Source organism: Sapajus apella, unplaced genomic scaffold (genome assembly GCF_009761245.1).
Source record: "Sapajus apella isolate SASKATOON/1434 unplaced genomic scaffold, GSC_monkey_1.0 scaffold12, whole genome shotgun sequence".
NCBI classification, from domain to species: domain Eukaryota; kingdom Metazoa; phylum Chordata; class Mammalia; order Primates; family Cebidae; genus Sapajus; species Sapajus apella.
Genome location: NW_022436952.1, coordinates 36,389,456 through 36,406,068, shown reverse-complemented (window position 1 = coordinate 36,406,068; position 16,613 = coordinate 36,389,456). Strand labels below are relative to the sequence as shown.

The following is a 16,613-nucleotide window of genomic DNA, read 5'->3' as shown; positions in this document are numbered from 1 at the left end:
CCCCGGACTGGCGAATTGGCTCTCAACCCTGGGAAAGCAAAACTAACCCCAAAAAAAAAAAAAAAAAAAAAAAAAAAATTCAAATGACATAACTATTCTGTGATATTCAAGATCAGTAAATAGAATTCCCAGTTTATGATCCCAGTTCTACATGAACATTTCAATTTGTGTAGTTTTGAAGGTTCTGAAGAATTTGGCAATTCATTTTATGAATTATTATGTAATTAACTATATTATACTATTAAATTTTGGTTAACAACAAAGCTTTGGTCAGCAGAGGAAACAAATTTTATTTCAACATTTGTCAGGCCGAGGCAGGTGGATTGCTTGAGAAAAAATGTAATCTTTTTCCCCCCAGAAATAAGTAATATAACGTAATCCTTTTTCCCCCCAGAAATAAAAGACGTCTGTCTAACTTTTTTCCCTCATATAACAATGTTTGTTTGCCCTCTGTCACTAACACTCTAGTACAGTGTTTCTCCAAGTGTGATCCCAGACCCCATTTCGGAGCTTGTTAGAAATGCAGATGCTGGAGTTTCACCTCAGATCTGCACAAAAAACTCCAAGGGGAGACCAGCCAGCAGTCAGTATATTAATAAACACCCCAGGCGATTCTTACACCCACTAGAAATAGAGAAGCACTGCCCTAGTGGCTGCCTCTGTTCTTGCCCATTATCAGCATTTCAGCTGTAAAGGCCAGCATAAAACTTAAAATTTCCTTTTTTGCAAATAATGCAACCACTGAATTCTTTCCTTCCTGCTTCCGTGCTAATAAAACTCTGTAGTGTTTTGGAGCTAGGGAACCATACAGGTAATTTAGTTTTATGCTCACAATGTTGTGTACATTGGGGAGACAGAGTTATAGAAGAGCTAGGTTAACTGCTTTATACAGTTCTTATCTAGAACCAAGGCCAGGTTCTTTGTATCACATTCATTGCCTCCCATGTCTGTTGTCTGTCTCATTATCTTATGTACTTTGCTTTCCCCTTCTCTATTTTCTTTTGTTTGTTTGTTTATTGCTAACTCATTACTTCTGTCTGCCTTGCCTTAAACCCACCAGTTCTTTTTTTCCATGGGACTATTTTCTAGGTTATTTTTTGAACAAAAGTTGAAAAGTCTACAAAATTAGAAAATTCATGGACTCTGTTTACATTGGTCCTCCAGTTTTTAAAGTCTGCTTTTGCCTTTTGGGCTACTGAAGTGGTGTTAAACATGTCAAAAATGACTAGTCTTTTTATTGACTTTTTTAACCCAGTCTAATTGATAGGGAGATTTCTGCCCATCTTTGCCCATTAACGGAGACAATAAAATAATCTGGTTGAGAATAAGGAACCATTACAGGTTTCTCTGCTAGTTGATTATTTGCTTGTGTCCAGTGTTGATTAGATATTTGCCAAATCATTTGCTTTGATATAACAGTCTTACTCTACAACCTCTTTCTTAGAATTGTTTATTAAAATCAGAATAGGTTTTATGGCTTTGGTTCCAGTTTCATATTAATGGTGTTATCTCCAGTAGTTCTCCAAAGATGGTGCCTGTATAAATAGACTGTTACACCTTGGGAACCTCTGACTATTCACAGAAGAGATGAGGTGGTTTAAAAGTAGTAGAATTAAATAGAATCATGGTGTTCAACTCTTCCTATCACTCAATTGTATGTCATTGGTTTGCCAGATTAATACATGTTTTCAGAGAAAGGGTTTATCTTTTCAAAAGTAACCTTACTCTCCCACAAAACCCATTTATGTATCTAAATTGTGGTTTCATGTTCAGAAAAGGAACCCAATTTATATACCCAATCACTGTGTTTTTGTCATTTGCTCTTACAGAATAACTCTTAATGGTAAGAGTTAATCTTTTATGTATAATTAGATGTATTGCTTCATATCTTTAGCTCCATGTAATCTTATATCCTTATCTCATTTTTTTTTTCGGAGACAGAGTCTTGCTCTGTTGCCCAAGCTGGAGTGCAGTGGCGCAATCTCAGCTCACTGCAACCTCCACCTCCTCAGTTCAAGCGATTCCTCTCCCTCAGCCTCCCGAGTAACTGGGATTACAGATGCATGCCACCACATCCGGCTAATTTTTGTATTTTTAGTAGAGACAGGGTTTCCCCATGTTGGCCAGGCTTGTCTTAAACTCCTGACCTCAGGTGATCCACCCACCTCTGCCTCCCAAAGTGCTGGGATTACAGGCATGAGCCATGGTACTCAGCCTCTTCATTTCTTTATGGCGCTGAGTTTGCTTATATCAAAAAAACAAACAAACAAACAAACAAAAACAAAAGAAAGTTGTCCAGATTCCTAACTCAGTTTGGTGTTTCAGCTTTACTGTTTAGCTGTATAGAAACCAAAGCATTTCCTTACCTCCATTCCCAGCAGCCAAGTCTCAAACAGTACTATTTAAAGAAGTTCTTTGGGCCAGTTACGCTGGCTTACGCCTGTAATCCCAACTACTCAGGAGGCTGAGGCAGGGAATTGCGTGAACCCGGGAGCCAGAGGTTGCAGTGAGTCAAGATCGCACCACTGCACTCCAGCCTGGGCAACAGAGCAAGATTTCATCCCCCCGCCTCCAAAAAAAAGAAATTCTTTGTCACTTCCTGATATAGAGCATAAATTTGTTTTACCATCAAATTACCCAACATCAACCTGCACCCATTCTCCGGAGATTTAAGCAGATGAAGGTTCCATTGCCCTATTTCAAAAAGCAAATGTTGCTGATTTGTACGCATTCAATCCTTTGCCGCAAATGTGTCATGTCAATGCAAAACTCTTCATTCTAGATCTTTGGTGTTTAGCAGGATCAGCTACTACTAGGCTGTATTTTCTTTTGTTCAGCATTCTCTGCCAGCAAACCGACAAAATAAGAGATTCATGAACCTCATCCTTCTCCCACTCCTACCCCAGCATTAGGCCTTATTTAAATAAAAATTTGTGGTGGTATTTCATTAGTTACCAGCTTTGAGGAGAAGTGGCAGTCACTTACTTAAAGCAATTGTCTCTGAAAATGCATTCTTGACAAATTAGCTTAGCCTAATTGTCTATCCTAAGGGGGATTGTTTTACAAGTTCACATATAAAAGTACCTAAATGATTGTCTTCTGAATCCCTCCCTAGTAGAAATTGAATTTGGCATAATTTGGCATCAGTGAAGCCAATGACTGTACCTGGGATTCGGTGCATATAGAATTGCATTAACTGTGACCCTTTAGCCAAGTGGACATAAGACTTTGGCTCTTAGGATTTTCTCAAATGCTAATAAGAACATCCCAAAGAGAATCCATTTACCTTATGATATATAAGAATATTTCAGGTGTGATATTTTGATCTTACCAGGTCCAGTCTAGCTGAGCTGGACATGAATTGAAGAACCAGGATTAGAACTACAAAATGAAACCCAGGCTGAGGGCGGTGGCTCACGTCTTTAATCCCAGCATTTTGGAAGGCCAAGGCAGGTGGATTGCTTGAGACCAGCCTGGGCAATATGACGAAACCCCATCTCTACAAAAGATACAAAAATTAGCCACGTGTGGTGGCGTGCCCTTGTAGTCCCAGCTACTTGGGGGGCTGAGGTGGGAGGATCACCTGAGCCCAGGAGGTCAAGGCTGTGGTGAGCTGTGATCTTTCCACTGAACTCCTGCCTGGGTAACAGACTGAAACACAGTCTCAAAAAAAAAAGGAAAAAAAGAAAGAAAATTAAATAGGATCCATTTCCAAAGTATTAAAATTTAATTTATACTTTGTCAGGGTCTCCTGATATTCTTCACTTGGTAATTTAATTCAATAAACATTTGAATACCTATTTTCTAGGTGTTTGGCAGGTGTATATTAGAATCCTTGGTACCAGAGACTTGACAGTTTTTGCCTATGGATCTAGTATTAGGTTTTAAGCTAATAAAACCTTTATTTCCTTCCCATCCATGTTGTTTAACAAATTCTAAGTGTATACCTTTTTTTAAAAAAAAAATACAACATTAATAATATAGTGCTCTGGAGAAAATAACCAAAATTCCAGATATTTATCCTACATATATGTGTTGTTTACTATATGCAAGGGGCTCTTAGACCCAGGGGAGCAGAGGGCCTACCAGGGCATGATACCTGCCTTCAGTAACTTTCAGATCAGAACGGATGGTAGAATGTACATAGATAAATATTTTGAGCTCTGTTGTGATATCTGTCATGTTGTACCTTGCACTATATAGTATTCTGATAGTTCAAAGGGACATTTATGTGGAAGAATCATGTAATAATTATGGCAAAGGTTTTACAACACATTTTTTACCTCAAATTTTTTTAAACAAAACAAACTTGTGATCTACTTAAAACATTTTTTTTACTAGCAAAAAGGCTTTAACTTTTTTTAAACAAAACAAACTTGCGATCCGCTTAAACATTTTTTTTTTACTAGCAAAAAGGCTTTAACTTTTTTATTTATTTAATCAGCTCATTTTACTGTTAGTACTGGAGCATGAATTTTTTAGAACAAAGACATACTTAGTTCATCTTGTTTATTTGGAGACGGAGGCTCACTCTGTCTCCAGGCTGGAGTGCCATGGCATGGTCTCAGCTCACTGCAACCCCCACCTCCCAAGTTCAAGCAGTTCTCCTGCCTCAGCCTCCCAAGTAGATAGGATTACAGGCACACACCACCACGCCCTGCTAATTTTTAGCAGAGACGGGGTTTCACCATGTTGGCCAGGATGGTCTTGATCTCTTGACCTCAGGATCTGCCTGCCTTGGCCTCCCAAAGTGCTGGGATTACAGGCATGAGCCACCGCACCTGGCCTGTTCATCTTTTAGATTTCCTTCTTCCACTTTTATTTTTAGGCTTCGTCCAAGCCTACCAGTCATTCTCTCACTTTGCTTCTGTAATGTAGGCCTTCTCCCTGAGAAGCTGGCTAGATCAGGTAGTGATCATAACATTCCTAAACCAGTAGTGCTGATGGCTCTGTGTATGGAGGGATATTTCATCAAAACCGTTTTCTCTAAACTTAGACTTAGCCCTGAGTCAGTAATACTTCTGTTTACTACATTTGAAATAGCTCCCTCTTACCTGGGCATAGTGGCACATGCTTGTGGTCCCAGCTACTAGGGAGGCTGAGGTAGGAGGATTGCTTGAGCCCAAGAGTTCAAGTCCAGCCTGGGCAACATCATGAAACCCCTGTCTTTTCAAAAAATAGAAAAGAAATATCTTCCTCTTAGAAGAAACCTCAGTCTCTATTTTGAAGCCACTTAAGATCTCTGAAATTATTTTAATGTTTTAGAGAATTGTTTATGGTATCACCTGACCTTTTTTTTTCTTGATTTGTTTTCTTTTTCTTTGTTATTATCCTGTGTTTAAGGGAGAAAAATAATTTTAAATCGAGCGATTTCTTGGTATAATTCTTGCTAATTTTTAAATCTAATTTTTAGCTTAATTCTTAATTTAAACTAAAATTCTTAATTTTAATATAGGTGGTAAAAATTATATCTATAAAATTGTAAGTTCTATCATTTATTTGCCAATTATAATATTTAGGAAATTAATGGTCAGAGTTCAATAATTAAAACCAGATTCCTTCTGAAAACCAAGGAACATTATAATCATCTAGTGTCTAATTGTATTTCACCCTTTTTTTAATCTTATGGACATCACTCACTTGTTTTTTTCTTCCATTCTTTGTAAAGCTTCTCTGCCTTGCTCTAAATCAGCAGTTTTCATGCAGCTGTTCCCTCATCAAGGTACTCTTTACTGTCATCATCTTTGCACGAAATACTGCTTACCCCACACTCATCCTGGGCACATAGCATGAGACTTTACTCACCAGTCCCTGTAAGCTCAGTCTGGCTTAGGTACTTGAGGAACTTGTAAAGCCACCACTTTATAAGGTCTTGGTACTTACTGGCATTGCAGGGGCAGTGTGTGGCCTATTTCGGTTAAGGAGCTGCTGATACTGACCGTGAACAATGAAGATGTGATCCCAGACCTGGACTAACAAAGGCAGGTTAATAAGAAACTCAAGAGAGAGTTAATAGATAAAAAGCAGAATATATGGCTTGATGAAGTTTTTTTTTAGCTTAGAAAATAATTTTCCCCAAATAGAAAGCCAACCCCAGTGTTTCCTTAAAAATTAAAGCTGGCTGTCTACTCAGTCACCTGAGGTTAAAAAAAGGAATATGGCCGGGTTCGATGGCTCACACCTGTAATCCTAGCACTTTGGGAGGCCAAGGCAGGCAGATCACTTGAGTCTAGGAGTTCAAGACCACCCTGGATAACGTGGAGAAACCCTCTCTCTACAAAAAATACAAAAAGCTCTTCACAGGGCTGAGGTGAGAGGTTGAGGCTGTGGTAAGCCGAGAGATTGCACCACCACACTCCAGCCTGAGTGACAGACCAAGACTGCCTCAAAAAAAAAAAAGGAATGTGATCATTAGCTGTAAGGACTAAGAAGAAAAATTTGACAAATTTATGTCCAATTTATAAAAGATGCCTTTTCTGTTACTGACCTGTAATTATTATACAAAAAGATTATACCTAAACAGAAAAAGAAGTACAGTGGAGTACAGTGGTATGATCTCAGCTCACTGCAGCCTCCGCCTCCCAGGTTCAAGCAATTCTCTTGCTTCACCCTCCTGAGTAGCTGGAATTACAGGTGTGCTCTGCCAAGCCTGGATAATTTTTTTTGTATTTTCAGTAGAGACGAGGTTTCACCATGTTGGCCAGGCTGGTCTCAAACTCCTGACCTCAGGTGAGCTGCCTGCCTTGGCCTCTCAAAGTGCTGGGATTACAGGCATGAGCCACTGTACCCAGCCAAAAGTTCTTACAGTTATAATTTTGTATATTTAGCTCAAAATAAAAATATTTCTAAGTATATATTTAATATGCCTCTATGAATATATTTACTGTAGCTTAAAAACAAGCTGTAGCTATATTTTCTTCTAAGATTTATTCTACTTTGTGCTTATTTATATTAGCTTCACTAATTTTACATATTATAGCATAAAATTAAAGTCCTAGTATTTGTTCTCAAACTCCTTTCAGTGTATCACCTGGTCTTTTACTTCAGATATTAGGAGCATCTTAATTTGTGGAGTAATTATTTTATCTGTGTGTAAAAATTCTTCACATAGATTATTTTATCTAACAACCCTTTGAAATAGACAAGCCTGCTGTTATCCTTAATTGCCAGATTAAGAATTAGAACTAAAGAGTACCGAGCCAGACAATCCTCAAATCTGGGCCTTCTGACATGTTTGACTTCTCCTGTGTATAATAATAGTTTTCTAATAAGTTTGCCATATGGCATATGAAATAAACTAAATGCAGAGTCAGGTAACCTACTAGTCCTCCTGCACAGGTGGTGGGAGATTTGGGTTATTAGTCTCTCATTTTTTTAGTATAATTTCTCACAAATTACCTTACACATTTTTCCTTAGCTTTTCAAGAGTTAAAAGTGATTCAGTTCTTTTATTATTTCATGATACTATTGTAACTGATTATTTCAGTTTGGGAAACCAAAATTGTTGTTAAAAAATAGGTGACTAAAAAATTGTCAGGCTGGAGCTACATCACTAGTTGTAAAAATACACAAACCCTGGGCCTGGTGCAGTGGCTCATGCTTGTAATCCCAGCACTTCTTGTGAGGCTGAGGTGGGAGGATCCCCTGAGGTCAGGGGTTTGAGACCAGCTTGACCAACATGGAGAAACCCTGTTTCTACTTAAAATACAAAATCAGCCAGGTGTGGTGGCACACACCTGTAATCCCAGCTACTGGGGAGGCTGAGGTGAGAGAATCGCTTGAACCTGGGAGGCAGAGGCTGTGGTGAGCCAAGATCATGCCATTGCACTCCAGCCTGGGCAACAGGAGTGAAACTCCATCTCAAAAAAAAAAAAAAAAATACACAAACCCTGATACCTGCCTTCAAGGCACTCATGTTTTAGCAGGGGAGATAGACATATAACTTCAATAACAATAATGTAACCTAATCATTTTCCCTAACTACTCAAATTCACTAAATTTTGGCCAGTAACACCTTCTATTTTGGATTTTGTCTTTATGGGGAACCACCACAATTTATTGAAACATACTACTACTGATATACTGCTGTAGAGAATGTCCAGCTGTTTCTGCTATGCATGTTTGTAACTTGCTGCATGTTTGACCATAGCGTATCTGTGAGGTCATTTAAGCTAGCTACTCAGGACCACAGAAGTTTTAGCTGTATTTCCTTTGAGTGGTAGCCTCTGGGTTTCTGTTAGTCACTTTGTAGTTTTCTCTTTTTGTGTCCACCAAAGGCCAGAAGAGGGAACCAATGCTTCAGGGGCAAAAGAGAGACCAGAATGCAAAACTTCAAAGGGGCTGTAATGAAAAGAAGTGCAACCCCAAGGCCTTCTCCCTAACTTAAAATATGGCATGTACCATATTTTATGCAGGATGTGTTCTGTCTGCAGTGGAACAATCTGTCGGATAATCTGAGAGTTTTCCTATGGGACATTGAAGCAAAATCCTTCACCAGCTCATAGAGAGATTTCTAGATTTAATTCTAGATCATAAAAAGAAAGAATGCTACCAAAATTCTTAGAAGTGATCATTACACTTAGAAACTTAAATGCCAGAACTAAATACTATGATCATTCTCTTTCATACTACCTTGGCTTTTTCAAGATATATTTTTTCAACATATATTTTGGTGTAAATATAATGCATTTTAATTTTTTTTTTTACTTTGCAAGATTTTTGTTAGTTTCTCCTTTTATCCTTACAGTAAAATATATTTGCTGTGAAGTTGAACTTAGGAATCACAGTCACACCACATTTACCTATGTGTGATTTATACAATTGGGTCACTAGGTAGGAAGAAAACACACATTCCAAAAACAAGAATTGAGATGAAAAATGAATTTGAGAATAGAAGTAGAATATCAATATTTGATACCGTGTTGAAGCTTTTGCTTATAAGTGACAGGGCCGACAAGTCACTGTACTTTTATGTTTTTAATTAATGTGCTCATTAGGAAAAAAATTGGAAAATTTCAAAAAAAGGAAAAAATTACTCACTATCCTATCATTCTAAGGTAGATAACCACTGTTTATTAACATTGTGGTGCATTTCTTTCCAGTTTCTTTACATACTTGAGGTCATAGTATGTGAACAGCTTTATAGCTTGTTTTGTACTCTCAACATTTAACAGAGATTAGGCCTTTAAAACTGAGGTTTGAGGGTTACTTGCTTCACAAAACAGAAAGTGGAATGTTCTTAGCACTTCTTTAAGATACTTCACCCTAGTGACTTCATCTACATTACTACAATTTATGTAATTTAAATTCTCAAGAAGCAGGCCATTGTGCCCAAACAGAAGCATTGCCACCCATGTAATGACTGTTGTCCCCTCAGAGTAGGCCATGGTCTAGTAGTAGTAAGATCCACAAGAACAAGCCCCAGGGTAGCAGATTGCTGACAGAGAGCCACAAGGCCTTCCTAGTGGTCATCCATGCTTCATGCCCCTCCTGCATGTGGGCCAGCTCCAAGTTGTTTCAAACCTTTGTCTTTTTAAGGTGCTAGCTTTGCCCGAATCTTATTTCCTATTAAAGAAACAACACAGAATTACTGGACTTGAAACTTGTAGGCAAATTTTAGGAAATGGAAGGTCAAATATGCTGACAACTTCATAATTTTAAATGGAGGATGCCAGAGGGGAAAAACAAAAAGTTCTGTCTTTTCAACTAAAAATATTATATCACTCCCTGGAGATCAGATATTGCACACTCTGGGGCTCTGAATTATAGGGATCTAGCTATCACATTTTAAAATTGAAGCATTCAGTTCAGTATTAATTGAAAATAATTTTTCTTTTTTTTTCTTTTTTTTTTTTATAACCTGGCAACTTTCATTAAATAATTTTTCAATTCATTGAAAAAATAACTAGATTTTATAGAAAAACAAAAATGAATAATAATGATCTTTACCCTTCTAGGTAGTAGGATGTACTTAGTAACTTAGTAGAGGAAATGAGATGGATGTACAAGTTGTGGAATTACAGGCAAGTTAATTTAAAAGCAAGGAAGGAGAAAGTAGTTCTGGCAAGAGAATAATGCATCATGAAGGAAAAGAAAATGAGAAAAAAATACGGGGTGAATTTTATCTTGTAGAGATAGGCAAGACAATTAAAAGAGCCTTCACAGATATACATCCCAAAGAAGTTCAAGGCACATTCCAGAGATTATGAGCAGCCTTCTTTCAGTTTTGTTATTTCTTTTATAAATAGCTCTAGAGAGGATGCAGATAAATACACAGAATTTAAATTGACCAGAATTTTGTTACCCAGAGAAAAGTTCTGTGAAGGTTGCTAGTCATCTTTCTATGCATATGATTAGATTAGAACATGACTAGCCTTAAACATTTTAATCAATAAAAGGTTTTTTTTAAAGATTTGAATAGAACAGATTTTAAGTGGTTGTTCAGCTGTGCTTGCTTTCTGAAGAAATGTCGCTGATGTTTTTCATTACACTTATATGCCTGACACAGTGCACATGTTCATAAACAATCACTGACAAATGCCTGTATTCCTTTGACAGCATTTCAGATTTTCAAGACAGCAAATCTCTGTTGAGCCTGTGTAAACCAGGCCATGTGCTTATAGATGCCTGATACTCTTGAGTTGAATTCAGTGCTGAATCCAAATGAAGGATGAGTGGCTCCCAGAGGGGGGTCATCCCAAGTTCATTTCCTGTTCATGAGCCAACAGATAACTCACTGGGTGGATCTGTGTACATTTTCTGTAACATAATGAATAATTCTTTACTTGAAATACTACTTTTTGTCCAAAGATGGAAATTTTTCAATTCTAAAATTTAAAATTTCAATATAAAAATAAGCATAAAGTCCAAATTACCTGAAATCTTGCCATACAGACATAAAGTATATATATATTTTTAGTCCTTTGGCTTCTGACAGAGATAAAATGTTTTGGCAAATGTTTACCCAGCCCTACCCCCTGGCCCCCTAGTGTGTGGGTGTTTTTTTCCTACTCCAAAAATTGTGGTCATCTTTCTATATCAGTAAATATCAATCAGGAATGTACCTTTTGATGCAAACCACTAAAACTCTCTGCAACTGTTTGTACTCCCACCAAAAGTTATGCCAGAAGTAGGTTTAATCAGTCTAATAATGTTGGAGGTAAATTGTATTGATGTGTAACAGAAAAGTACACAAATTGTAAGTTTACAGCTTAATGAACTTTTAAGAAGTAAACATACTTGAAAATCCATTATCTACATCAAGAAGCAAAACATTACCAGCACCCCAAGAAGCCATCCTCATGTCCCCTTAAGTAACTACTTCCACAAGGGTAACCACCATCTTATTACCCAATTTGTAATCTTCCGTAACGTGATAGGTTAAAAAAAATCTTATTTTAGTTTCTGGTTAATTTTCTGAAGTTACTGCTTAGATTATTTATAAAATGCATTGGGGTGGGGTGCAGTGGTTCAAGCCTGGGTAACATAGCGAGACCCAATCGCTAGACAAAATTTTAAAATTAGCTGGGCATGGTAGCATGCACCTGTAGTCCTAGCTATTTGGAAGGCTGAGGCAAGAGGATGGCTTGAGCCCAGAAGTTCAAGGTTATAGCGAGCTGTGATCATACCACTGCACTCCAGCCTGGGCGACAGTCTCTAAATAAATAAAGAAATTAATTAATTAATAATCATTGTTAGGCCCAGCTTTTGGAGGTTTAATCTCCTCCTTCAGAGAAATAAATAGCATCTGTTGAAGGTTGCAGAATATGAAATGACTTGCCCTAGTTGAAAAGAAGCAAAGATTCTACAGTATGACCTTTGTGTGATATATTATTAGTAAACAGTTTCTTTGGGACAGGCACTGTAATTAAAAAATAAAAAGCATCTGAGTTTTCTTTGAAATGACAAATTTGCTGGAAAGATCAGTACTTTCTGCTGCTGGAGAGTATATTCTGTTTATAAACATGAATGAGGATATGAATGAGGCTAGAAGCTGACCTCTGCTGGAGGTTTCTGGTATGATTTGGAGGGAGGAACCCTAGTCTTCCCTGGTGGCTGCTAGCCTTTCATTTAGCTCAAGCCTGCCTGCCTCTAGCTTTTCCTTGTAACTTCTCTTTTCATTTTTCTTGTGCTATTTTCTGCTATGACAGCAAATTTTGCCTAACAAAATGTGGTTTTCCATGTGACATTACCTTGATAAACAATCTAGCAATCGACTATTAAAATGAAATGTGCATAAGCAATTTGCCAGGCTGTATCTCATCACAAATATAGTCACATGCCGAATAACAACATTGCAGTCAACAACAGACCACATATACATATAGGCAGTGGTCCTGTAAGATTGTAATACTAGATTTTTGCTGTACCTTTTCTATGTTTAGATATACAAATACCATTGTGTTACAACTGCATACACTACACAGTACAGTAACCTGCTGGACAGGTTTGTAGCCTAGGAGAAATAGGCTATACCGTATAGCCTTGGTGTGTAGTAGGCTATGCCATCCAAGTTCACGTAAATACACTCCACAATATTTGCACAGACAAAATTGCCTAATGACAATTCTTCCCTAGAATGTGTCCCCATTGTTAAGCGACACATGTCTGTAATGAAATTCAGTCCCAGAAGGAAGAGAAGAAGTAACTGTTCTGTTTTTCTCCAGGACTCGACAAGGAGAACGTTGAGCTCTCCCCTACCACTGGCCATTGTAACAGTGGACGAACTCGCCACGGATCCGCAAGCCAAGTGCAGAAGCAAAGAAGCGCTGGCAGTTTCAAACGTAATAGCATTAAGAAGATCGTGTGAAGCTTGCTTGCTTTCTTTTTTTAAATCAACTTAACATGGGCTCTTCACTAGTGACCCCTTCCCTGTCCTTGCCCCATCCCCCCATGTTGTAATGCTGCACTTCCTGTTTTATAATGAACCCATCCGGTTTGCCATGTTGCCAGATGATCAACTCTTGGAAGCATTGCCTAAATTTAATGCTGCCTTTTCTTTAACTTTTTTTTCTTCTACTTTTGGCGTGTATCTGGTATATGTAAGTGTTCAGACAACTGCAAAGAAAGTGGGAGGTCAGTAAACTTTAATTGAGAACATCTCAATTGTAAAAGAGAGGATGAATTCTTGAATACTGCTACTACTGGCCAGCGATGAAAGCCATTTGCACAGAGCTCTGCCTTCTGTGGTTTTCCCTTCTTCATCCTACAGAGTAAAGTGTTAGTCCTATTTAATACACTTTTCAAGATAGAAGTTTATGAGAGAAATAATATTATAACCCCAGTATGTTTAATCTTTTAGCTGTGGCCTTTTTTCTAACCTTACAAAACCGAACCAACCACAGAGGTCAAGCCTCAGTGACTTGATACCATAAAGCCACAGACAAGGTACTTGGGGGGGGGGGGGAATTTCATATTTTATAGTGGATTCTTAAGACATACTAACACTTGAGTATTAGCAATAATTACAGGAAAATAAGTGTGACCACATATATCTTAACATTACTGAATTAAAACTATGGCTTCTAAGTCCTTATCCAAACTCAGTCATCCAAACTAGCTTATTTGTTTCTCCAGTTGATTATCTTTTAATTTTTAATTTTGCTAAAGGTGTTTTTTTGTGTTTTGCTTTTTGTAAACCAAAACTATACTAAGTATAGTAATTATATATACATATATATACATATATATGTGTGTGTGTGTGTATATGTATATATATATGTATATTTTTTCCCTCTTCCTCTTCTTCCCTAAATAATTCTGAGCAGGGTAATCAGTGAACAAAGTATTGAAAATTGTTCCCAGAAAGTAATTGTCATAGATGTTTGCATTAGCTCCATAGGAAAATGGAATGGTACGTGACATTTAGGGTAGCTGATATTTTTATTTTGTTAAATAATTTCCAAGAATAGAGTATGGTGTATATTATCATACATTTCTTTGATAAGATGTATTTTGGATGTCTTTTAATTTTCCTCCTCCCCTCCAAAAAATCAGAAACCTCTTAAGAAAACAATGCTAGAATTGCATTTAATCACTGTGAAAAGACTGGTCGGCCTGCATTAGTATGACAATAGGGGGCCATTAGAGTTGCTGCTATACTGGTGGTATGGATTATCACGGCATCGGAATTTTCATAGTAATGCAGATCCAAGTTCTTTGTGGTACCTGCAGTGTACAAAATAATTTGACTTCAGTGAGCATATTGGTATCTGGATGTTCCAATATAGAACTAAACCATATTTATTACAAAAAGATATTAATCCCTCTACTCCCAGGTTCCCTTTTTATGTTAAGATATAATGGCTTTGGGAGGGGAAAAAAGAAACCTAGGGGAGAGGGGAGTTTCATGTAGTGCTCTTCATTAGAGAATTTCAGTAAATTAAATTCCACAGCTAATTCAATAAATAATGGTACATGTAAGTGTTCTGATTTTAATAATATAACACATTTCACATTTATCCACACAGTAACAATGTAATATGTTAATGTAAATAAAATTGTTTTTGATACTCAGAAATAACAAGAATTTAATTTTTTTAATTTGTTTACAGTCCTGGGAAAAGTAAGAATTATTTGCCAAAATAAAAGGAAAGAAAACCTTAGTATTATTAGTGACTTTAACATAGAATTGTTGGAAATATTGAAGACAGGTGCAATTTACTAAACTTTTGTTTTTAACTATTGTAGAGGCTGCATTAGAAGAAAATGTTTATAATAACAGAGCAACTGAGACTATAAAGAAGCTAAAATTAGAACTGAGTTTAGAAATAGATCAGTAACCCAGTGCCAAGGATGCCAAGCTGCCACCGTGGTCTTGGCTCTCCCACAACCCAGTGTTTCTGGGGTAAGTTTCAAGTTTCTAGGCCGTGGAGTAGCAGGCAATGTAAGCCTTTAATAACTTTAGTTCAATGTTTTTATTCTTCTTTTTTTTGTTGTTGGTTTGGTGCATATGATGGTGGGTGTTAATGCTATTTTGCTCTTCCCATCAAAATAGAGAGACTTCCAGCGGTTTACTGTTAAAAATATTGATCTTTGCATAAACAAGTTTACCAAGGTATAGTATTTCATTCCTTCTGAAATGATCAGCGTTGCACAAATCAAAATTGAGCCGCCTTTGAAGTGCAAAAATACTTTTGACTAGTACATCCTAGGAATTTGAAAACTTACTAAGGTTTAAAATTTACCTTGTTTAAAGACTTTTGAGGAAAATCTAGCTTTCCAATTAACTAAAATGTACATGGGATAAACCTATGTGTTTATCACCACTATGTGTTCCCTGAGAAATGCAGCACTTTGTTAGTCTTCATACTTTGTGATCTATAAATGAAATTCTGAGGTTTAGAGCAAGTTGCCCATTTTTGTGTAATTGACATAAGTTCTGTTGAGAATATTGTAAGTAATTCATCTTCAGTTTGTGGTTGTTTCCCCTGACTTTTTAAAGAGGAAAACGGGAACTCAGTCACATTTTTGTCCTGCATAATCTACCTGTTCTGCCAGTACTCCCATCGAGGGGCGTGCCCTTAGTTGCCGAGATGGAGATGCAGTTCACTAGCTTTGGGGCAAAGTGGCTAGAGCTCTGTCTTCTGTTCACTCAACACCTGTCCATGACTGAGCCAGGTGCCCAGGACATATCCTGAACAGTCAGCCTCTATCCTGTGTCCTAGTCGGGAGACAGAGTGTCAGCCAGCAACACTCCCAAGTTTGTAGGTTTTAGGAGTTTTCAGTTTGTTTGGGCTTTTTGTTTTTTAGTTTTGTTTCTACATCCTCCCTGACTCCCAGGCATAATGAGGCATGTCTTACTCAATGTTATGCAATGGATTTAGACAAAAATTCATTCTTAGTGTCAGCCACACAATTTTTTTTAATGCAGTATATTCACCTGTAAATAGTTTGTGTAAAATTTGACAGAAAAGTATATTTACTACACTGTAAATACATGTGATGATATATTGTATTATTTTGCTTTTTTGTAAAGCAGTTAGTTGCTGCACATGGATAACAACAAAAATTTGATTATTCTCGTGTTAGTATTGTTAACTTCTTCTTGCGACTGCGTTACATCATTTAAAGAAAATGCTGTGTATTGTAAACTTACATTGTATATGATAACTTACTCTCCTTTCCATCAGGCCTAAACTTTGACAGTTCCTTTGTCTCCAACCTTGTTAATACTGTAAGCAGTTGTACGCCAGCAGGAAAAATACTGCCCAGCAGACAAAATCGATCATTGTAGGAGAAAATCATAGAAATCCATTCAGATCTTTATTGTTCCTCACCCCATTTTCCTCCTTGTGTATGTACTCCCCACCCCCCTTTTTTTAAGTAAAATGTAAATTCAATCTGCTCTAAGATATGAGGAGTTATTTAATTTCTTTACATGTATCCACCTCTGTTTTCTCACTTCCCCCCAGTTTTCTCAGCCATTTTCTTTAAAGATGTTTTTGGCTCTCCGACTCCCCATGGGAAAGATCTTTCCATTTCCAGAACTTCTCCACACTAAAAGTGAAATATTTTGGTGTAATGCTTTTTTAGGGCCTGCCAACCTCGGGTGAGTCTATTCTCTGGGATAAGCTGGCTTCTGTTAAAATGAAGCCAGTCAGAAATGTCAGGTC

The 16,613-nt window shown here is 37.3% G+C and overlaps 1 protein-coding gene across 11 annotated transcripts in view; it reads left to right on the top strand.

Annotated features, from left to right (window-relative positions):
* The window catches only part of NF1 (neurofibromin 1), a 306,641-nt gene extending 290,289 nt beyond the window's left edge, over positions 1–16,352 (top strand). For 8 of the 11 annotated variants that reach the window (XM_032280969.1, XM_032280967.1, XM_032280963.1 and 5 more), the window contains 2 exons: positions 5,669–5,722; positions 12,666–16,352. In XM_032280969.1, coding sequence (XP_032136860.1) covers positions 5,669–5,722; positions 12,666–12,808 — 197 coding nt within the window. In that variant the 3' untranslated portion in view covers positions 12,809–16,352. The remainder of the gene's footprint in view (positions 1–5,668; positions 5,723–12,665) is intronic. The other 3 variants (XM_032280970.1, XM_032280968.1, XM_032280965.1) reach the window with 1 other exon arrangement.
* The last annotated feature ends 261 nt before the right edge of the window (positions 16,353–16,613 follow it).